Raw genomic sequence first — 22380 nt, forward strand, 5'->3', positions numbered from 1 at the left:
GAGCATTTACCAAGCATTTATTAAGAACTGACATCATGCGCTTAATTAAATGAATCACAAATACCTAGGCCAGAGTGCTAAGGGCAGAGGAGGAACGACAAAGGAGCACCGCGATCGCTTGGTAGCAGCTTGAGAAGCAGTTTTGGCAGTTTCGTTTGACTTGAAAAGGCTGTTTGGAGGCAATCCAGGTGGAGTTTTGTGCCAGTTCCACACAGCTCAGTGCATCTCCAGGGCACGTGTGGACTGCCCCACAACCGCCATTCCTCCTACGTGATCAGCTGTGTCTGTTGAGCGTACATCCCAGACCCTGGTCTGTTGCACCAGATGTTGATGTTCTACTTGTCTGCAGGCTGGGGCTGAAATGTCCACCTCCAGAATCCAAGATAAGCATCCTCTTCCAACTTGTCCAAGATGTACCCAAGTCCCCACAGAGTCTTACTGGAGCTGCCTCAGGTTACAGGCAAAGGAAAGCTCTGGAATCATGTGCTAGCTGATATTCTCAAGAAGAATGCTACCATCTTTTCAGTAACCTCAGGTGCTACCCTCTTCTGGGCCTTCACAATGTCCCTTCTCTCAAAAGGACCCAGGAGAGGAAGAGAGGGAGTTGCTAGAGAGAAGCACAAAAGCTGAGTTCCTCTCTGGTGTAATGTCTATGCAGGACATGTGGGCGAGGCCAGCATCTGAACACCTGAACTCTGGTGAACTGTGTTATCATGGTAGTGCCTGCTGGAGGCTGTGGAGAAGGATACCATGGGCAGGAGTGGATGTGATGTCCCACCATCACTGGGAGACCTGCCAGGAGCTGATGGTGAGGAGGGGGGCCTGAGATCCCTACAAATCTGTGCCCAGTCTCTCGATCTCATCCAGGAAGAAGTCCAAGTCCTGCTTGGTGACCACGGGATTTGTGACAACCTGGCGGAAGAAGTTGACCTTGCTGCCAAGGGGTTGGTAGCCCACCATCATGGACCCTTTCTTCATCATCCGCTCCTTGATAGCTGGAGCCACCTAGGCGGAGCAGCACTTAGTGTCAGCATCAGTCAGTGGTGCATACGGCCACCCAATTCGCCAGCTGTGATATGAACCTGCAACCCTTCTCCTGGGCTATAGAGTAGACCCCTCCAATGGCCAGCCCAACCCATCTAGCTAGCTCAGGGTTTTAGGCTTGTTGGTGACTGTCCCCTTTAAGAGGGAGCAGGGTCCAGTGCCCCTGTGATATGTCAGCCACCTTCCAGTTAGGCTTAAGAGAGGGCCCCATGAGCCAGGACAGGAATCAGACACTGGAGGTGTTAGGCGCCCCCGAGAGAGAGGAACAGTGATGAGCTAGCAGGTGTTGCTTGGGAAAGAGCTTCAGGCGACCCAGTGGAGAGAGCAGAATTGGGGAGGGAGCAGGAACAGGACTGTTGGTGAGGACCCTGATGGGTGGAAGGTCCAGGAAGTGGCCCCAAGGCAAAAGGGGAAGATCTAGCTTAGCCAGGGGAAGCTGAGCCCAGAAGCAAGAGGGTGGATCCCCCCGAGCAGGCATGGGACTCCTTGGGAACAGCTGGGGAGCTCTTTGGGCAAAGCTTTGAGGGAAGAGCTGTGGGAAGGGTGGTCATTCCCAGGCAGGGAGACCTGGAACAGGCACCAAAGGAAGTGGGGGCACAGTGCTGCTACTGATTCTCCAGTGGGTGAGGCCCTGGGCTGGGGGAGGGGAAAATGACTATATGTGTTCACTATGGGAACTGGAGAAAGGTTTCAGTGCAAGGTTGCGGGGGAATCACAGCATGGGTGTATGTGAAGACATTCTGCCCCGAGGCAGACGGACTACATTCCTTTCAAGGAAAAGGGAAACTGAGGCTGGGCGCACCTGTTGTGCTGTGGGTTGATGCTGGAAGGCGCCCCTAGCAGGGGTCACCATATAACAGCTTGGATTTTGAAAGGTATCAATGGGATTTGGGTGCGGGACTCCCGAAGAGATTCCCTGGGTGCTGGATGTCCAACTGTGCCAAGCGGCTTTGAAAAATCCCTTTCACGGATAATGCCTGGAACGCTGGTGTCTAAGTGTGACAAGAGACATCAACTGGGGCCAGTGGGACAAAGACCTAGGGCCTTGGATACAAAGAAACAGTGAAGTCTTAGTACATAGGAAGCTAGAGAAGCAGCCCCCAGCCTGGCCTGGCTAGCAGAGAGAAGGCTGGGGTGCCACAGCCTGGGGGTTGGCAGGGGGACAGGCCAGACACATGCACACATTCTCTCTCTCCATGAGTCTGGATGGGGGTACTGGAGTTTACTACCATCTAGGGAGGCTGTATCTATCCATCAGAAAACAGGGGCTTCCCCCCACCCCACTCCCAGCATTCCCTGCACTCACCTTTCCCAGTCTCTCCCAGTAATCGGCACAGCCCTGTTTGCCCCGGAGGCTGGGCGGCACAAACCAGAAACACAGATTGATGAACTCGGGCTGGGGGAGGTAAAGGAGAAGGGGTCACCAGCACGGATCTCTGTAAGTAAACAACCCGAGTACCCCAAAACCTCAGCTAATGGAGGTGCAGCCTCTGGAGACTGGACAGGGCCCAAGCCTGCTCTCCCCTCGCTTATGGCTCTAGGAACACCCACGGGGATTGGATTTCATTGCTGGTCAATTCACGTAACAAGGATAAGTAGGTGCTGCCCACCCATCTATCAGTAAGGGCTTTGGGAACTCATGATAAACTCTCCCCAATCCCTTGGAAAACGACAAGCTCCCGATGAGCCGTGGTGTAGCAATGGCTCCAGATGGCCCATACCTCTATCACCAGCTGGAAACTTTCCCTTTTCTTTATCTCCTCAGTCAGGTACCTAGAGAGAATGAAGAGAACATTGTTGATCTTTTGTGGTGGGCATAAAGCAATAGTGGAGCTAGAGACACCATCCATGTGTAGGATCAGGGAGCATCACTAGAGCACCTCTTGGGGTTAGGGGTACACCTGTATCCCCCACCCCTCACCTAGTGAACTCGAAGGCCCTGTCCACTCGCTTCTCCAGCCCCTCGGTCCCATTGGCCTTCCACATCAGCCACAGCTTGAGGCAGTCCACCTTGCGGCCACACTGGACGGTCTTGTCTCCCGTGTCGTAGGCCATGTCGTAGAACTTGTCAGTCTGGAAGAGGTAGGTGGCGTTGGCGCAGTGGCACCGCTGCAGCAGGCCCTGAAACGGGAGGGTCCAGCAAACACATCAGCATGTCCCGACAAGGGCCCCATGGGACAGTAGGGACAAAGCGTACGCTAGGCAGGCCAGCAAGGGAGCACTGAGGGAGCTGGATTGGCTCTACATGTTCACAGAAACTCCACTTCCAACAATGCCCAGCAGTGGGCGCTGTGGGGAGCAGGGCAGGAGGGTTGGCCATGGTGGGAGCTCCCAGCTACTCCAGTCCCAGCCTCTCCCAGCAGGGGGTGCTGTAGGGAATGGGGCAGGGCTATTGGCTGTGGGGGAGCTCCCTGTCACTTCATTTGCAGCGACTTCAGGCAGGATACACTGTAGGGAATAGCACATAAGCTGCATTCATCACTGCAGGGGAGGGAACGGCGGCAAAGACCTACGGAGCTATCTCGAAGCAGGAAGGCAGAGCACTGCAAACCCGTCATCAGCATCTTGTGGGGGTTCCAAGCCACCGAATCCGCCCTGCAAGGGAAAGGGAGACTCAGTGAGACATTAACATTAGCTGGGCCAGGGAACAGGCTGGGGAGTGCAGGGCCGGCTGTGGGCTAGCTCCAGGAGGTGTATGGAATGGGATATTCACCAGCAGGAGCAGAGCTGCACACACTGATATTGACGTCACCATGTGCTAATTTCAGGGTCTTACGGGCACAGGCTGCCCGTGCTGGATCGGACAGGATCACGTGATGCAGGGAGAGATCATCTCCCGCTCTGGCTCAATACCTGTTCTCAGTGCGTCCTTGAAGTTCTTCACCCCGATGTAAAGTCCTGCGTAACCAGCCCCTCACCTGATCTCAACGGCTCTGACCTCCACTCCTACCATGAAGCTGCGAGCGCGACCGCTAACCCTGTCCCCCAGTTTGGGGACAGTACCCACCTCTCTATCCCACGCAGGAGATGTCTGTGTCTTCTGGAGAGCAGGGCGCTCCCACCCCATGCGGCCTGCCAAGGAGGAACAGGGAGAGACAGCAGCGCTTTGAGTTCAGTCAGCAGCCAGTGGGGAGCTACATGTGGCTAAACCCGCTGAGACTGGGGCATGCTGCACCCTCAGCCAAGGGGAACCCATTTTCAAGATGGTCCTTCTAGCTCAGCCTAGGGCCTCTTCTCTCACTGTGACATCTACGATCCCCTGTCTTTTGGCTGCTCTAAGGGGAGAGCCTGACCCTGAAGCCTCCTGCCTGGGTTTTGCATGAGGCCCAGCGCACGTGGAGAGAGGACGCTAGAGCTGGAGGAATGCAGCCGTTGGTTCCAACACCAAACTGGCCTGTATGAACTGGCAGGTGACTTCCAGGCTGGATGCACGAGAGATGGCAGGAAAAAAAACTACTGTCCAAGTGGCCCAGGGGGATGATGGGAAGGCACTGGAAGATTAGCAGCCCCCAAGCAGTGCAGCCTCACTGCGGAGTGATAGCAGCAGACCAGTTGTGCTCACTTTGGCTTCAGCCAGTGCTCCAGTGGTGTTAGTAGCATCGCAGAACATGGGTGATGGTTTGTGTGTGTGGATAGAAGAGCGTTCACAGGATCCTTCATGCTACAACAGGAGTGAACTAGACAAGCTGTGTGGGGGTTAGGGATAGGGCTTGTCAATTACCAGCAATGCTGGGTCTGTTCAGCCAAGCTGTGGTAACCAAAGGTTCCCAGTGACCTCCTCATCTGCTCCCCTAGCCCCACCTCCCTTCCTGGACAGACATCGCATGCGCCCAGGGACGGAGCCCTTCCTAAATCTGTAGCGCCCGAGGGCACATCTCCCTGCCCCGCCCTCCTTGGGGGACTCACGTCCACGTGAAACCAGGCCCCGTGGCGCTCGCATAGGTCTGCCACGTCCACCAGTGGGTCGAAGGCTCCCAGCACAGTGGTGCCGCAGGTAGCGTTGACAAAGAAAGGACACGCGCCCTGGAAAGGAAGAGGGGCAGTGGGTGGGGGGTGGCGTTACAGGGCGGGGGTGTTCCTAGCAGGCTGCTCCCTGCCCCACAGACCAGACCCCCTCACCCCACCTCAAACTCACCTCAGATTTTGCCTTGTTGATCTGTTTCTCCAGGTCTGCAGGGATCATTTTCCCCCTGAGGATGAGAGCACAAATTATCCCCAGGGGCGGACTCTGTGTAGGGAGCAGAGATGGATTCTTCTACTCAAGACCAGGCAGGTGGCTGCAGGGAAGCGTCTGTGGGAGCTGTTAGCTACCCTGCTCCCTGCTTAGACCAGCAAGAGTCACTGATGGGACTCGTGGAGGAGTGATGGCTTGTGGGAGCTCCCAGCCACTGCAGTCCCAGTATGGGGGGAGGGATAGCTCAGTGGTTTGAGCATTGGCCTGTTAAACCCAGGGTTGTGAGTTCAATTCTTGAGGGGGCCACTTGGGGATTTGGGGCAAAATCAGTACTTGGTCCTGCTAGTGAAGGCAGGGGGCTGGACTCGATGACCTTTCAAGTTCCCTTCCAGTTCTAGGAGATGGGATATCTCCACTAATTATTATTATTATCCTCCAGATACAGAGCCTGAAGGAAATGGGGCATGTGCCTTGGGTGTTGGGGCGCATTCGGCTACTCCAGTCCCAGCCTCTCCCAGAAGGGGGCGCTGGTTGCTGGGGCGCACCCAGCTCTCAGAAAGGAGAGCTGTAGAGAGCAGGGCAGAAGTCCTGGGTGCTGGGGTGCTTCCAGTGGCTGTCGTACCAGCCTCTCCCAGCTGTAGGGTGCTGTAGGAAGGGAAGGAGGCGCAGTCGAATGGAACCAGTGCCAGGTCTGGATAAAGGCCCCAAGCATTCCCAGGGTGAGCTCTCACCTCTCATCCACTCCGACCAGGTAGATGTTGTCTGTGCCAATGCCCAGGAAAGCTGCCCCCTTCTGGACGGAGTAATGGCACTATGGGGGAAGGCGGAAGGGAGGGAATCAGTACAGACTCCTGCCAGGGTCCAGTCCCAAAGAAATCACAGGGCAGGAAGTGTCATTTAGTGAGGGGGTGTGGCAGCACCCCCCACACCCCTAGTTCCAGCACCTCTGCTGTATTGTGTATTCTGTGATTCTTTAGCCCTGCTGCGTTATTCCCATAGGGGGGACCCCTGCACGGGGTGGATGGAGAACTGATGCACCTTAATTCTCCGACAGGACCCCCCGTACCCTAGTAAGAGGCCCATTCAAAGGCGTGGATGGATTAGACAGATGTTGACGTTTATGGGATTTTTGGCCTTGTCCAAATTAGCAGGAAAATGCTACAGCAAGAAGCCATGGGCTGACGTTCCTTGAACTGCAGCCTCCGTCCGGTTCCTCTCCTCCTCCCTCAGCACCTCTCAGGCATTTACAAGTGCAGGACGGACCGCTGCTCTGAGAGCCGTCTGAATCCAGGCCCTGGGCATCCTTCCCGGGGCGGAGAGTGACCCTCAGGCATTGCAACCCTTAACCCTCTGGTACACCCACTTGGCCTACCTCCATCCCACAATGCAATGCTTCCTGTTTGAAAAGGACCCCCGAAAGACCCCAGTCCCTGTGCTGGGCTGTGTGTATGGCACACCGGCCAAACTGGGGAGGGGGCTGTAGATGGCCTGGGTTAAGCCAAATGGCACAGACGCTGAGGGCAGAAGTGGGTCCTGCTCTGGGCCTTGCTGATCCGTGGCTCTGATGGGGTGACATGGCAGCACCCCATCCTTAAGGGGAGACCAAGCCCAGCCCCCCTCTTCTCATGCTCCTGTCATGGCTACTGAAGGGGAAGCCCCGGGTTGCACCTCTTGCGAAGTAAACACCGCCAGCCTTGGCAGTGCCCAGATGCCCGTCCGCTTGCTGTCCGGGAAGCGCTGGTACCGCGCCACGTTCATGGCGTATATATTGGAGAGGGAGCCTCCTGTAGGGAAACAAACCCACTGAGATCAGTGCAAGCCTGTCGCCCACTCCCCATGTGCTGCGGGGCAGGAAGAAGGACAGCTTTGGAGGGGAGGAAGGAGGCTTCAATCACTGCATCGAGAAGAAACTCGCCCTGGTGGAGTCCCCGCTACCACCAGCAGGGCACGGGAGGATGCTCACACTGCTGAGGCGAGGAAGTTGGCATCAGCAGGGCACTGTTGAGAGGAAGCTCACACTGGTGGAAGGAGGTTGTTATTGGCAGGGAGGACGCTCACACTGACCGAGCACTGCTGCGAGGAAGGCCCAGGTGGCACTGGTATATCACTGGAAGAGCGTCAGGTTCTAGGACTCTGCATAAGAAAGCAGAGCTTTTTTGCTGACTCACGTTAGTGCTGGGTGCCAGAACCCTGCAGAGAGAGACAGAGGTATTTCTGCTGCCTCCTTCTGTAAGGGAGGTCCTATCCGGACCAAGCCATGACATAAAAGGGGCTGGAGGGTCTCTCTGAGGCAGAGGGAACGAAGGGTAGAGATCAGGGGAGTCCTGCAGGGAAGCGCCCTAGGAAGAGCCAGGCACAGGAGAAAGCTTTGGCCACAGGTTATGTTCCGTTGTTGCTTTTTAAGTGAACCGTAAACTGCAGGGAGGGCTGAGTCTGGCTCTTGCCCTGTGTGTATGCCAGGGAGGGCTGAGTCTGCCTCCTGCCCTCTATATCAGCCAAGGATGCCAGCTGCTAACCCTGCTCACACACTTCTTTCCGGGATCTCCTAGCCCTGCAGGACTCCAGCAGTTCTGAGCTGTATGGTATAGAACCCAGATCCCGGGGAAACTGGTGCAGCTCAATCAATGTCAATGGAGCTACCACGATTGACCCCAGCTGAGGGTCTAGTCCTGCACCTTCGCTTTGGATCTGTCAGGGGGGACATAAACCAGACCGGCAATGGGGAAGGAAGGACCCAGCACCCCAATCCCAGCAGGAAACCCGGTTCATGAAAGGGCAGGGATGCCCTGGGTGCCCCTGGCTTGACCCTCCCTCTGGCAGTATATCAGCCTCACGCACCTGGGCAGAATATCCCGTCTCCACTCCCCCAGCCAATCAGCTCCCGCAGCTTCTTCAGCACCACCTCCTCCATCAGCACAAACACAGGGGCGATCTCGTAGGTGTACCTGGGGGACACACAGACACACCTCAGTGAGGCACCCGGCCATTGCGGGAGGGGGTTTACCTGGAGCTGCACAGGAGATGGATAGCCCAGGAGGGAGTGAAACCTGCAGGGTGCTGGTCCATATTGCAGATTGCAGACCAGCTGGGCAGCAATGGGAGCTCTGATTCAAGAGTACCTGGGCGTGGGATAGCAGTGGGGGCTATGGGTCGGGATTATGGGGCATCAGCAGAGCTGTGTGTGGGAAGTCACACCCCCTCTACATCTAAAGAAGAGACACTGCAGCCTCAGGGCAAAAATGAGGCCCCAGAACTTTCCCCCCCTTTGTGAATTTCACCCACCTCTCCCTGTCTTTTGGCAGCAAACAGCCCCGGCATTCTCTCTTTCTTGTGTCCTTAATTGTCCTTGTGCCCCACCCTCAGCTAGATGCACTGCCTGCCTGGGCAGCTCCAGGCAAAGGGTGCTCAGAGACAGGGCAAGGACTTACTGGCTGGTGTTGAGCGTCTCTGTGATCATCCGTCCCACCAGGGCATGGGGATCCAGCCCCGAAAACAGCTGGTTAAAGAAACGAGGATGACCTGGGGGGCGGGAGAGAGAGAGAGAGAGCCTTTAACACAGGGAAAGAGCAGGAAACAGAGCTTGTGTCCTCATTAAACCTGGGCTAGATCCGACATCAGTCACCAGCTTAGCCCTACACTGGGCAGCCCCCAGGACCTGTGAGTCCATAAATACAGCCCCTACAATTTGAGCTAAAGGAGAATCTCTGTGAGCTATAGCGGTTTCAAGGCCGTTACCCTCTTTGGACTGCAGCCGCTAGAGGGCGATAGCCACGTTCACCTGGCTGGGCTCCAGGGACATAGACACCCTAGTTGGTACATCACAGCTGCGCTGATATCCCTTACGGACGTAGTTCTGACCTAGCATTCAGGCCCTGCTCAGCGGAGGGCGAGCCTTGTTCTCCCTCTGACGCGCACACAGGCAGCTCTGAGCACAGCCAGCGGGAGGCGGGGGACCCCCTCCGAGGGCTGCACCAGGCCCAGCCGTCGGAGTCTCTCATCACCTACATGTTTTCACGCTGTACTGGATGACGTCCCGGCAGTGCTCCAGCACCCTCTGCTGGGGCTCCCCACTGCTCCTCAGCTCCAGGTCCAGGATTTTCTGCAGGTCTTGGGGCTTCCTCCAGTCACAGACCTGAAGGGACAGAGACAATCCATCAGCGGCCTGCTGAGCTGGGAAAACAGCCCTTCCCTGGATGCTCCCTTCGCCAGGGGGCACAGGGCAAGCAGGGCCCACCTCAGCAGGGAGCCCCCGCCCAGCTGGGGGCAAGGCTGGTAGAAGATGCCCAGCTCGTGACCTCAGGAGCATGTGCACATGTGTGAGGGGGGTTACTCCAGGCTGGGGGAAAGGAGTCAGGTCCTGTCTAAGGCCTGGTCTACACTACGACTTTAATTCGGATTTATCAGCTTTAATTCGAATTAACCCTGTAACCGTCCACACAACGACGCCATTTAATTCGATGTAAAGGGCCCTTTAAATCGATTTCTGTACTCCACCCCAACGAGCGGAGTAGCGCCAAAATCGATTTTAGCAATTCGAATTAGGGTTAGTGTGGCCGCAATTCGATGGTATTGGCCTCCGGGAGCTATCCCACAGTGCATCATTGTGACCGCTCTGGACAGCAATCCGAACTCGGATGCACTGGCCAGGTAGACAGGAAAAGCCCCGCGAACATTTGAACTTCATTTCCTGTTTGCCCAGCGTGGAGAGCACAGGTGACCACAGATACCTCATCAGCACAGGTAACCATGCAGGCTGATAATCGAAAAAGAGCACCAGCATGGACCGTGAGGGAGGTACTGGATCTGATCGCTGTATGGGGAGAGGATTCAGTGCTTGCAGAACTTCGTTCTAAAAGACGAAATGCAAAAACTTTTGAAAAAATTTCCAAGGCCATGATGGAGAGAGGCCACAATAGGGACTCTGAGCAGTGCCGCGTGAAGGTCAAGGAGCTCAGACAAGCCTATCAAAAAACAAAGGAGGCAAACGGTCGCTCCGGGTCAGAGCCGCGGACATGCCGCTACTACGCCGAGCTGCATGCAATTCTAGGGGGGGCTGCCACCACTACCCCACCTTTGTTCGTGGATTCTGGGTCGGGGATAGTCTCGACGCCTGAGGATTCTGCCGATGGGGTAGAGGAGGAGGAGGAGGAGGAGGATGAGCTTGCAGAGAGCACACAGCACTCCATTCTCCCCAACAGCCAGGATCTTTTTATCACCCTGACTGAAGTACCCTCCCAAGCCAGTACCCAAGACTCTGACCCCATGGAAGGGACCTCAGGTGAGTTTACCTTTTAAAATATAAAACGTGTTTTAAAAGCAAACGGTTTTTAATGATTACTTTGCCTGACTTTGCATTCGCGGTCAGTTCAGCTACTGGAAAAGTCTGTAGCTACTGGAAAAGTCTGTTAACGTGTCTGGGGATGGAGCGGAAATCCTCCAGGGACATCTCCATGAAGCTCTCCTGGAGGTACTCCGAAAGCCTTGCCAGAAGGTTTCTGGGCAGTGCATCCTTATTCCCTCCTCCATGGTAGGACACTTGACCACGCCATGCTTGCAGCAAGTAATCTGGTATCATTGCCTGACAAAGCCTGGCAGCGTATGGTCCCGGTGTTTGCTGGCATTCAAGCAACATCCGTTCTTTATCTTGTTGTGTAATCCTCAGGAGAGTGATATCACTCCTGGTAACCTGGTTGAAATACAGGAACTTAATTAAGGGGACAGAGGTGGCCGTTCCTACTGGGCTGTTTGCCTGTGGCGGAAAATAAATCCTTCCCTGCAGTTAGCCAAGCGCAGATGGGAAATTGGCCCTGAAGTTTTCCGCGTTTGGCTAGCAGGGATCTTCCCTGTTACCAGCCACGCGGTGGGGGGAGGGTACCGTGATCATCCCAGAGAATTCATGGCGAGGGGGGGGGGTCGGCGGCGGGGGGGGTAGTTTGGTGCCTGCAGGGATCTTCCCTGATACCAGCCATGCGGTGGGGGGAGGGGTACCGTGATCATCCCAGAGAATTCATGGCGGGGGGGGGTTAGTTTGTTTTCTGGTGCTGCTGAATGTTAACAGAAAAACCGCAGCACTCTACTTGCCTGAAGGGGCCCAGAGAAGCCCCCCCACACTGCCCCCCCCCCAACTGGCTGAGATTGGCCAGGCTTCTGCAGCACTCTACAGGCTATGCTTGGTATGTGGGAAAGGAGGGTGCAGAAGCTGTAAAACAATGGCTTACCATGGCCGCATGCAAGCCGAATTCTGTTGCCCAGACCTGTGATCTCTAGCAGCAAAGCCACAAGCACTCAGCATTAAGAGGCAAAATGCGACCTTGCACAGAAATCACATGTGCTATGTAATGTGAACAGTGTTGGTCACCGTGAAAGAGTATAAGCATTGTTCTGCAAAATGTAGCTTTTAAAACAATTCTCTCTTTTTTCCCCTCCCTACAGCAGCTGCAAATTCCTCAAGCCTCCCTCCTCCATCCCGAAGGTTATCACAGATAAGGCGTCGTAAGAAGAAGACGCGGGAGGACATGTTTTCTGAAATTATGCAATCCAGCAGGAGTGACAGAGCTCATCTGAATGAGTGGAAGGAAACAGTTTCAAAGTATAGGAAAGAAGTCAGTGAACGTGAGGAGAGGAGGGACCAACGTGAGGAGAGGAGGGACCAACGTGAGGAGAGGAGGGACCAACGTGAGGAGAGATGGCGGCAGGAAGACCAGAGGATGAAGGATGCAACGCTGGGGCTGCTCCGGCGTCTGGTGGAGGTTCAGGAACGGCTGCTGGAAAACAGACTGCCGCTTCAGCCCCTGTTCCACCCTCCCCCCTCCCCATGTTCCGTATCCTCCTCACCCAGACGTGTAAGAACGCGGGGGGGGAGGCTCCGTACACCTTCCCATTCCACCCCAGTAGACAGCCCAAGCAAAAGGCTGTCATTTTTTTAACCTTTTCTTTGTGGCTTTTTCCTTCCCAGCAATCCTCCTCCCAAATACCACCCGGGTTCCCTCCCTCTTTTTCTAATCTATTAATAAAGAATAAATGATTTTTAAATGATAGTGACTTTATTTGGTTTGAAAGAAAGCTGGGGGAAGGGGGAGGGTGGGTTCCTTACAGAAAATCAGTCAATGAAGGGGGCGGGTTTTCATGAAGGAGAAACAAACAGATATTTCACACGGTAGCCTGGCCAGCCATGAAACTGGTTTTCAAAGCTTCTCTGATGCACAGCGCTTCATGGTGTGATCTTCTAATCGCCCTGGTGTCTGGCTGCGCGTAATCAGCAGCCAGGCGATTTGCCTCAGCCTCCCACCCCGCCATAAAGGTCTCCCCCTTACTTTCACAGAGATTGTGGAGCACACAGCAAGCAGAAATAACAATGGGGAGATTTCTTTGGCTGAGGTCAGAGCGAGTCAATAATGAACGCCAGCGACCTTTTAAACGGCCAAATGCACATTCTACCACCATTCTGCACTTGCTTAGCCTGTAGTTAAACAGCTCCTGACTCCTGTCCAGGCTGCCTGTGTATGGCTTCATAAGCCATGGCATTAAGGGGTAGGCTGGGTCCCCAAGAATAACTATGGGCATTTCAACATCCCCAACGGTTATTTTCTGGTCCGGAAAGTAAGTCCCTTGCTGCAGCCCTTTAAACAGAGTAGTGTTCCTGAAGACGCGAGCGTCATGAACCCTTCCCGCCCAGCCCGCGTTGATGTTGGTGAAACGTCCCTTGTGATCCACAAGTGCTTGCAGCACCATTGAAAAGTACCCCTTGAGGTTTATGTACTCGGTGGCTTGGTGCTCCGGTGCCAAGATAGGGATATGGGTTCCGTCTATTGCCCCACCACAGTTAGGGAATCCCATTGCAGCAAAACCATCCACTATAGCCTGCACATTTCCCAGAGTCACTAACTTTCGTAGCAGCACCTGAATGATTGCTTTGGCTACTTGCATCACAGCAGCCCCCACCGTAGATTTGCCCACTCCAAATTGATTCCCGACTGACCGGTAGCTGTCTGGCGTTGCAAGCTTCCACAGGGCTATCGCCACGCGCTTCTCAACTGTGAGGGCTGCTCTCATCTTGGTATTCTGGCGTTTCAGGGCAGGAGACAGCAAGTCACAAAGTTCCATGAAAGTGCCCTTATGCATGCGAAAGTTCCGCAGCCACTGGGAATCGTCCCAGACCTGCAACACTATGCGGTCCCACCAGTCTGTGCTTGTTTCCCTTGCCCAGAATCGGCGTTCCATGGATAGAATCTGCCCCATTAACAACATGATCTCCAAAGCACCGGGGCCTGTGGTTTCACTGAATTCTGTGTCCGTGTCCATGTCCTCATCATGCTTGTCGCTGCGCTGCCGCCGCCGCTGCCTCCTCGCCTCGTTTTTCTGGTCCTGGCTGAGCATAAACTCCACGAGAACGCGCGAGGTGTTTGCAATATTCATGAGTGCTGTCTTGACCTCAGCGGGCTCCATGCTTGCCGTGGTATGGAGTCTGCAGTGTTCACCCACCCAGGAAAAAAGGCGCGAAAATGGTTGTCTGCCGTCCGTTGCTTTCATGCAGGGAGGGAGGGAGGGAGGAAGTGAGGCTGTACCCAGAACCACCTGCGACGATGTTTTTTGTCCCATCAGGCACTGGGATCTTAACCCACAATCCCAATGGGCGCGGGAGACTGCGGGAACTATGGGATAGCTATGGAATTGCTACCCACAGTGCAACAGTGCAGAAATCGACGCTAGCCCCGGTACTTGGACGCACACCACCGAATTACTGTGCTAGTGTGGCCGCACTCATTTCGACTTTATACAACCTGTTTCTCAAATCCGAATTATCTAAATTCGGATTAATCCCGTAGTGTAGACATACCCTAAGCAGCAGCAGGGGGCAACTCAGTTCTATGCACTCTCCTCCCCACCGTTAGCGCCGGTACTTCCTCTCACCGTCCCTGGCAATGGAGGAGTCTGGAATGGTCACCCCCCCCGACCCCAGGGTAGCCATCCAGCCTTTGCTCAGTGCCCAGGACTGCGTGTGTATTTCCCCTGGACTGAGCCCATAAACAGGAAAGGACGGGAGGGGACTGGGTCCGAGCAGCACATCAGAGAGAGGCTCTCCCTGCGGCCGCAATCCCAGAACGTTTCCCTCCCGGGGCTCCCCAGGACCCTTGTGACAACACATGGAGCCCTTCCCCAGGCTCTTTCACACCACGGGGCCTCGTTTTTTCCCCTCTGCAAAGTGGGATTCTGCCGGCCTGCCTCCCAGAGCGAGGCCTCCAAGCTCAGCGCCCCAGCGTGTCCAGAGCTCTTGGAGATCCTCCCCTGGGAGAGGGGACAGCGGAGCACAGTTCCAGTAGCAGTCAGGGGAACAGACAGCACATGCCGAGCAAAGTCACTCCTCTGCTTGCAATCTAAGGCACGAGCGGGCCCAGTACGGTATGGATGGGCGCTGGCGTGCAGCCTGTGGTCGCTCTCCTCTCTAGGCACCGGTGCGGTCCATAACGACGTACCATGCTCCTTGAGCTGAGTGGCCAGTCCGAACTGCAGGCTATGAACTGCCGTCTCCAGGAGCTCCCCTTTAATATTAAAGCCGAGGGTGCGATCGGCGCTGTTTTGTATACATGAGGTGGGGCCATAGGGCTCCTGGTCCAGCCCTTAGCCAGGTAGTCTGTGCCCGGCTGGCAGGGGGTGGCCAGACAGTCTGTGCCTTGGTGGCAGGAAGTGGCCACCTGGTCTGTGCCTATATTGTAGGGGGTGACCAGGCAATTTGTGCCTGGGTGGTGGGGCAGTCTGTGCCCAAGTAGCAGGGGGTGGCTGTTCAGTCTATGCCCAGGCAGTAGGGGGCAACTTGTGCGTGGCTGCAGGGGGTGGCCTGTGACACTGGTTAAGGCCAGCTGGATCACCGCTCTGGTGGTGCCACGTTCCTGCCAATGGATTGGAAAAGCCGATGATCACCACTGCTCTGGGCAAAGGGCACCTGGAGACAGGGAGAGGGCCAATGATCACCACTGGCAGCAACTCGTCTTAGAAACAGACAGGAGCCCTTTGCAAAACACCTTTGTGGTAAGAGGGAAAACTCCCTCCCGTGCCCACGCTGAAGAGGGGCCACCACAGGCTACCCCATGGAAGGGGTGGAGCTTAGGCCAGCCACCCCTGCCCTCAGGAGCCCCACCTTTTCTGCGACATCTGTCCCTTTCCTGACGGCTTCCTCCAGGATGATCTGGAAAGCTTCCTGCAGGAACTCTTCGCCGGCCGCCTTATCCAGGGCGGGGTGGGACAGGGGGTCTTCTGCCATCATCAGCCGTTTCCCCCGAGCATGCCCCTGTACATCAGAACACACCAGACGTCTGTGAATCTCTGTGGAGACCTACACTTTCCTGGGAGAGAAGCGTGAAGCCTGGGGAGCTCTGGACATCATACCTGCAGTACAGGAACCTTCCCTATTCGCAGCCTGCTCCGGCACCTTCTCTAGGGCAGTGGGAGTCACAGACAACCCTACTTGCAGCATGATCCCCCGAGGGGTGGGTGATATGGACCCCTCTAGAATGACCAGCCCTTGCTGTAGGACTTGGTCATCTGCAGACACCACCCAGCGCTGACCATTCATGTCCAGGCAACATGGCCAGCCCAGATGCCAGGCACGTCACCCAAAGGTATGGCTGCAGCCTTCCTCGTCACATGGGGAGGACATTCCTCCACAGATCAGGGGCCACAAACTCCTGGTGGCTTATAGGCCAAGGAGCATGAGCTCAAAGAGCTTGGAACTAAGGGTCATTCCCCTCCCCGCAGAGCTTCAAAGTCCTCTGTAGGCCCTGCCTCTACAGCTTCCCTTTCTTCCTCCTCCTGCTGCCTGTGCACCTCCTAAGCCAGTATCCTCTTTCTCTTCTTCTTCACCGCTCCCCCACCCCCGCTTCCCCTTATGCTTGGCTAATAATTGAAAAAATTGAACTGTGGTAGCATCTAGTCATGGCCCAGGACCCCGCTGTGCTAGGCGCTGTACAAACAGAGCAACATGATGGTCCCTGCCCCAAAGAGCTCCCTATCCAAGTACAAGACATGAGACAACAGGTGGATTCAGCCACACAGAGGGAGGACTACCAGGAGACAATGGGACAATAATGGTCAGCCTGGTAGGCAGCGATCTCAGCACCCCGGCTGCCTGCCTAGGACATCATCTCCTTTCCTTCTGCGCCACACAACCCCCATCTCTGCTGTGAAACCCTTCCTAAAAAACCCCTTCTACTGTGAGTGCTTTTCAGTGATAATCCGATGCCCACCCTATTCCATAACCTCTGTACCACGGGGTCACCCCTCTGCATCTCAGCGGCACTGCCTGTGCCCGATCCCGTCGGTCAGCCCTCGGGCCACAGTCCGATTCTTCCTTGCAGTTTTATGCCGTGCTGAGAACTCTTCCCGCCCACGACAAATAACTGTGCTGAGCTCTCCCCCATTGGAGCCCATGCGCCCCTGAAACAACCACTCTGGAAAAAAGCCACCCAGTGTCCTGTTACCTGTCCATCGCCATGAAATCTGTGCCCAGATCACAGGGACAAAGTACAAAGGAAACGATCTGTTACTGACAAGTCACTCCACACAGCAGCTCTTAAAGGCACCCCTTGCTGCTTCCAGGAGATTTTCTATTTGCCAGACACAAATAGAGTCAAATTCACGTAGCCCCCTGCTGGGCTCAGTCCAAACAGGCCAGCTCCGAGATACTGTACCTCTATGTGCTAAATGCTGTTTGCCACAAAATGCCAGGGACAACCCAGGCCAGAGCGATGCTGAGACATTACAAACTCCTTTGGGAAAAGTGATCATTACGGATCATCTGGTGCTCAAGGAAGGGGGCAGGGTGCCCGGCCACCGATGGGAGCTTTCTGAACACCTTTCTTCTTTCCCTCCCCTCTCTCTCATTCCCCCCTTCCTGTGGGTCAGGCACAGTGGACATGCAGCAGTTCCTTACCTGTCAGCTCCCAGAGGTGAAATGAACTAGGCAGCTCTGGCCAAAGTGCACTCTGTTGGCCTCAGTGCAGTCCACAGAGCCCTGCCCTCATATTCTCTGCAGAGGTGTGGCTAGCAAGGACTAGAAATCCCAGGGCGCGGGACCCCATCCGACCGCCAGAGGAGGTACAACAAGAAGCACCTACAAGCCCCCGCATGCAATGCACCAACTTAAGTCAAGAGGAAGCGCAGAGAGTGGAGACTGCTTTAGCAAGCAATGGATGTGCATACAAGGTTCACTTGTGTGCAGCCGAAAAAGCAACTACCCGGGGGTGCAAGAGAGAGCACCCTCTGCCCTAAACATTAATTTATGCCCTCAACATCCCAGTATGGGTGAGAGAAAGGCTGGTCTTGTGATTAAGAGACTGACCTGGAATTTAGGAGAGCTGGGTTCAGTTCTTGGTGCTACCACAGATTCCCTGTGTGAGTGGGGGCAAATTACATGAATCTGAGTGTGCCTCTGTAAAGGCGTACAAGATCTGTACAAGATCCCCTCTGTAAAATGCGGATGACAAAGCTTCCTTTCTCCTACCCTTGACTATTTAGACTGTACGCTCTTTGGACAGGGATATCAGTCACCATGTGTTTATACAGTGCTTAGTATAATGGGGTGCCTTTAATATAATTAATAAATACATTCCCCAATTTAGCTGCACCAGCTAATTCTCTGCTAAATACTCGCTCAGTGCAAGTCACACTTGATCACTGAGTACCAGGTGAGTGCTACTTCCCCATTTGCACCAATTTTTCTTACACCTGATGTAATGGAACTGTTACGCTGACACCCCTGATTTCTGTCTGTCTCCTGCTCTGTGCATTCTCCAGCTAAAGCAAACCTTGCAACTCCCAGGGCAGAAATGGAACAAAACAGACCTTGTAGAGGATTTGCCACACTGGATCAAATGACTGGTTCATCCAGTGTGGCCTCACGAATCCTGCCAACAACTGCTACTTCAAAGAAAAGTTAATATAATCCCATCATGCACCTGGCCGATTGTGCAATGATGTACAGAGGCGGTAACAAAAAATGATGTTCCGATCCCAGACAGGCTTGCAGCTCACATTACAGCATGAGAGGTACTTGCTCCTATCTGAGCCTGCCAAGCTATAAATGTTATTCCTGGATCTAAAAACCATCCACGCCTTCTTCCAATCCGCAGCCGTTCTCCCGGGGAAATGCACAGGCTGATTAAGTGCTGCCTGAAGACTTGTTTCCATTTATTGGGGATTTAAATTTAGCAGTCGTTCGTTTCAGGAATGGAAATTCCAGCAATTTTTAGGAGGTTCCTAATGTAACGAATACAACACTCAAATCAAGGGCAGGCTATGGTCTTCTTACCTCATTGATTCTCCACATTTCCCATGCTGAGCCCCCAAGTTACAAGAGGCAGAGGTATCGGGCCTCCTCTCCCATGTAGCCTTAAAGATAGGGCGGGTGGTCGTGCCCCCCGAACCCTGTTTGCACACGCCAGGTCTTAGTTTATGCACCTGAAATGCAAAGCTTGGACCTGAAAACCACCTTCAGGGTTGCTGAGATCTGGCCTGTTCAGTCTGATCCATTTGGTTTGGCCCAGTATTTGGCTCACTCAGATCCAAATCTCCCCCAAAATCTAGAGTGTTTGGATCCTGCAGGGCCCACGTCCACTGGTTATTATAACGCATTATTTACAGCTGGCAGCACCACAGACACAAAGGAAGTCAAGGTCCCTGCCTTGAAGAGCTTTCCTTCTAGAAAGGATGGACGCCACGCTACAAAAGGAGGAGTGACCAAGGAGAGATGGAGAGAGCAAGGAGAAAGGAAAGCCTGCTCTTGCAAGAGCACAGGGGCAGCTCCAGGCACCAGCGCACCAAGCACGTGCCTGGGGCGGCCAGCCGTGGGGGGCGGCCTGCCGGTTGCTGTGGGGGCGGCAGTCAGGGAGCCTTCGGCGGCATGCTTGCGGGAGGTCCAGCGGATTCAGCGGCAATTCGGCGGCGGGTACACCGGAGCTGCGGGACTGGCAGATCACCCGCAGGCATACCGCCGAATCTGTGTTACCAGCGGACCTCCTGCAGGCGCGCCGCCAAAAGCCGCCTGACTGCCGTGCTTGGGGCGGCAAAATACATAGAGTCACCCCTGCAAGAACATAATCAGTGTCAGAGCCAGAGTTGGGGGGTGGAGGTGGGCAAAGGGCAATTGCCTCCCCACTTTTTAAACAGGGGACCCATGCCCCCCACATTGAGAATATAGGCGCTCGGCAACAGGTCAGCATGGAGGTAACCTGGGATGCTACAGCTAGGACAAGGCAGTGGAGTGCAGGGGCAGGAGACAGGTGATGCCAGAAACCAGAGCCGCCTGCACAGTGGAGTCACCAGTGGGGAGCAGGAGCTGAGCACAGGTAGGGGGAGGCGGTGACCAGACAGGCCATGCAGGGAGTCACCCCTTGTTCCCCTGGGCCTCCCCAGCTCACCCCTGCCCTTTTGAGAATATAGGTGCTTGGTAGCAGGTCAGCACAGGGGAGCCGGGCTGCTGCAGCCAGGACCAGGCAGGGGAGCACAGAAGCCAAAGCTTCTGGGAGCCGGAGGATGTCGGGAGTTGGGTACCAGGGTTACCTGGACAGCAGAGTCACCCGCAGGGGGAGCAGGAGCCAAGCATAGGTAGTGGGGAAGGCAGGAACAGGACGGGCTCTGCAGGGAGTCACTCCCTATTCCCCTGGGCATCCCCCAGCCTCTCCCCTCTTTTGGTTGCTGCTTGGCCCCCGCAACTTTTCTGGTCCTTCCGGCGCCACTGGAGAGTGCTTATTCCCAAAGAACACATTACTTTGACCCCAATGGAGGAAAGGACATTAAACGTGTGCTTAACTCCCACAAGCTGTTCCTCTCCTGAGTCAGGGTTTTAATTTGCTTCTTAAGCCAAACTTCTCTCCTGTTGATTCAGTATCACTTAACCCCAAGCTTTCTAAAATCAGCAGTGAGGTCCCCAAAATCATGAGATTTAAAAAAAAAAATCATGATTTTAAGCCAAATAAAATAAAAATGGGCTTCTTTTTCTTTGCTTACTGGTTTCTGAGCCTGTAGGTCACATTGGCTTCACATTCTCACACTCTTCTCTGCAACCATGAGGGTTAGAAACTTAATTTAAAAAAAAAAAGATAGCTGAGATGCTCTTCTAATCACAGGACTCCAGGACCTGGGGTTTTGAGGCACCAGATATTGTCAGACTTGTGATAAAATCATCAGAGTTGGCAGCACTGCTGACTGGTTGAGGGGGATATTTTCAAAGGTACCTAAGGGATTTCAGAGCACAAGCCCCAGTGATTTTCTATGCCACTTGTGCTCATGGGGCCCTGGGAAAAATCTTCTCCTGTGTTTGTTAAAATAAACACTACTCTTGTTTATGAGCAGCCTGAGAATAGTAAAGAGCATGAAACCTACAAGTTCTGAAAAGCGATTGGAAGGCAATGAGGGATCTGAGTCACAGAGAGCATGTTACAATCACAATCCCTGCGTAAGACAAGGCCTTTCACTGTAAATCATTAAACTTTCAACTTTTGAACCCACCCTTATTATTTCACAGTAATCTCATTTACTTGCAAGAATGAACATCACCCTTTTACAGCCCCACTCCGCTCCAGGAAACCACCCCTAATTCATGAGACTCCATCTACCTTCCAAATGTGCTTTGCCCAACAGCCTGCTGCCTGCTTTCTGCGTGTGTATCCTCCTAAAGGAGGGGATGGTGGGGAGGGGAAAGGAACTCTGTGGGAGCAGCACAGCCAGCACACCATGTCAGGATCAATTCCTGCACCCTGGCCTACGGATCCAAATGGGAAATTAACTACAGGTATTAGTCTACATGGTATCATCACAGGACTGGCCGGCACCAACAAGGGACAGATCCCTGCCAGACTTTTACAAAGCGCAAATAGGGATTTCAACAACAAGGCACACTTTATTTTAAGCCAGTGGGAATTTCTCACCTGCGACATCCCAAATCTGCAAGCTGTGAAAAGTCACGTGATTGTAGCAGCCATAAAGGCTGCACTTGCCACTCCCTGCCACTAAGGGTCCCCATTGCTTCTGAAACAACTGTCAGTGACATGGGCTGTGTACTGTACATTATTACAAGGGGTCTGTAGGTCAGGGAGTCATAGTAGTCTGTGTAGATCTCTGTTTCTCTTAGGAGCTTCGCAGGGAACAGTGAGTCCCTAAGCTGCCGCCTCCCCTCCCTAAAGTGGGGGGATTTTTCAATGCACAGGGAATGTTGGGCAAAAATCCCTTTGGATGCACGTTCTTTTAAAAGTGTGGCGCAAGGACGGCCTCTTTGTTCTGGGTCTGTACAGCACTAGTGCGGTGGGATCCTGCTCCGTGACTAGGACTCCTGGGTGCTACCACAGTACAAATGTTCAATAATAATAATAATAATAATTTAGCACTGGTGGAAAGTACCGCCCGGTACAGCAGGGGCAGCACAGGGTATGCTTTGCCCCAGCCCACTGCTCTCCGTTCATGTGCGTCCAGCCATCCTGATCACGGAAGGCAGTGTCTAGAACTGGGATGGGAGTTCTGTCTCCCTAGTCCATCCATTGCTTCATCCAGGGACTATTTACTCTCTGTTTGTTCAGTACCTAGCATAATTGAGATCTGCCTTAGTCCCGTAAGTGATGCCCTATAAGAGCGGCCATACTGGATCAGACCAACGGTCCATCTAGCCCAGTGTCCTGTCTTCTGACAGTGGCCAATCTTCAGAGGGAATGATCAGAACAGGCAATCACTGAGTAATCCATCTGCTGTCCTCCACTCCCAGTTTCTGGCAGTCAGAAGCTAGGGACACCCAGAGCATGGGGTTGCATCCCTGAGCATCTTGGCTAATAGCCATTGAAGGACCGATCCTCCATGAACTTCTCTAATTCTTTTGTGAACCCTGTTATAGTTTTGGCTTTCACAACATCCCCTGGCAGTGAGTTCCACAGGTTGATTGTGCATTATGTGAAGAAGTACTTCCTTTTGTTTGTTTTAAACCTGCTGCCTTTAAATTTCATTGGGTGATCCCTGGTTCTCCGTGATTAATTATTAATTAATCATTAATTCATAAATAAGAGTAACAAGAAAGACACTAATTAGTGCCCATTGTGCCGGAGGCTTTTGTGACAAGAACACTGAGAGAGGCAATGCGTGCTAGACTGAAACTCAGGAAACCTGGGTTCTATTATTATTCCTGG

General features: G+C 54.0%; 1 protein-coding gene across 4 annotated transcripts in view; it reads right to left on the reverse strand.

Moving 5' to 3' along the window:
- The window catches only part of CSAD (cysteine sulfinic acid decarboxylase), a 26208-nt gene continuing 3828 nt past the window's right edge, over positions 1 to 22380 (reverse strand). The window contains exons 1-15 of one of the 4 annotated variants that reach the window (XM_054012244.1): positions 17145 to 17201; positions 15354 to 15503; positions 9224 to 9350; positions 8647 to 8737; positions 8057 to 8163; positions 6887 to 7002; positions 5950 to 6029; positions 5180 to 5234; positions 4951 to 5067; positions 4052 to 4116; positions 3558 to 3639; positions 2966 to 3165; positions 2766 to 2817; positions 2351 to 2440; positions 1 to 1005 (exon numbers count right to left, since the gene is read on the reverse strand). In XM_054012244.1, coding sequence (XP_053868219.1) covers positions 832 to 1005; positions 2351 to 2440; positions 2766 to 2817; positions 2966 to 3165; positions 3558 to 3639; positions 4052 to 4116; positions 4951 to 5067; positions 5180 to 5234; positions 5950 to 6029; positions 6887 to 7002; positions 8057 to 8163; positions 8647 to 8737; positions 9224 to 9350; positions 15354 to 15479 — 1482 coding nt within the window. In that variant the 5' untranslated portion in view covers positions 15480 to 15503; positions 17145 to 17201 and the 3' untranslated portion in view covers positions 1 to 831. Of the gene's footprint in view, positions 1006 to 2350; positions 2441 to 2765; positions 2818 to 2965; positions 3166 to 3557; positions 3640 to 4051; positions 4117 to 4950; positions 5068 to 5179; positions 5235 to 5949; positions 6030 to 6886; positions 7003 to 8056; positions 8164 to 8646; positions 8738 to 9223; positions 9351 to 10556; positions 10603 to 15353; positions 15504 to 16692; positions 16743 to 17144; positions 17202 to 22380 lie in introns of those variants that run through there. The other 3 variants (XM_054012245.1, XM_054012243.1, XM_054012246.1) reach the window with 3 other exon arrangements.

The sequence above is a fragment of the Malaclemys terrapin genome, chromosome 23 (assembly GCF_027887155.1).
Source record: "Malaclemys terrapin pileata isolate rMalTer1 chromosome 23, rMalTer1.hap1, whole genome shotgun sequence".
In the NCBI taxonomy this organism is placed as follows: Eukaryota; Metazoa; Chordata; order Testudines; family Emydidae; genus Malaclemys; species Malaclemys terrapin.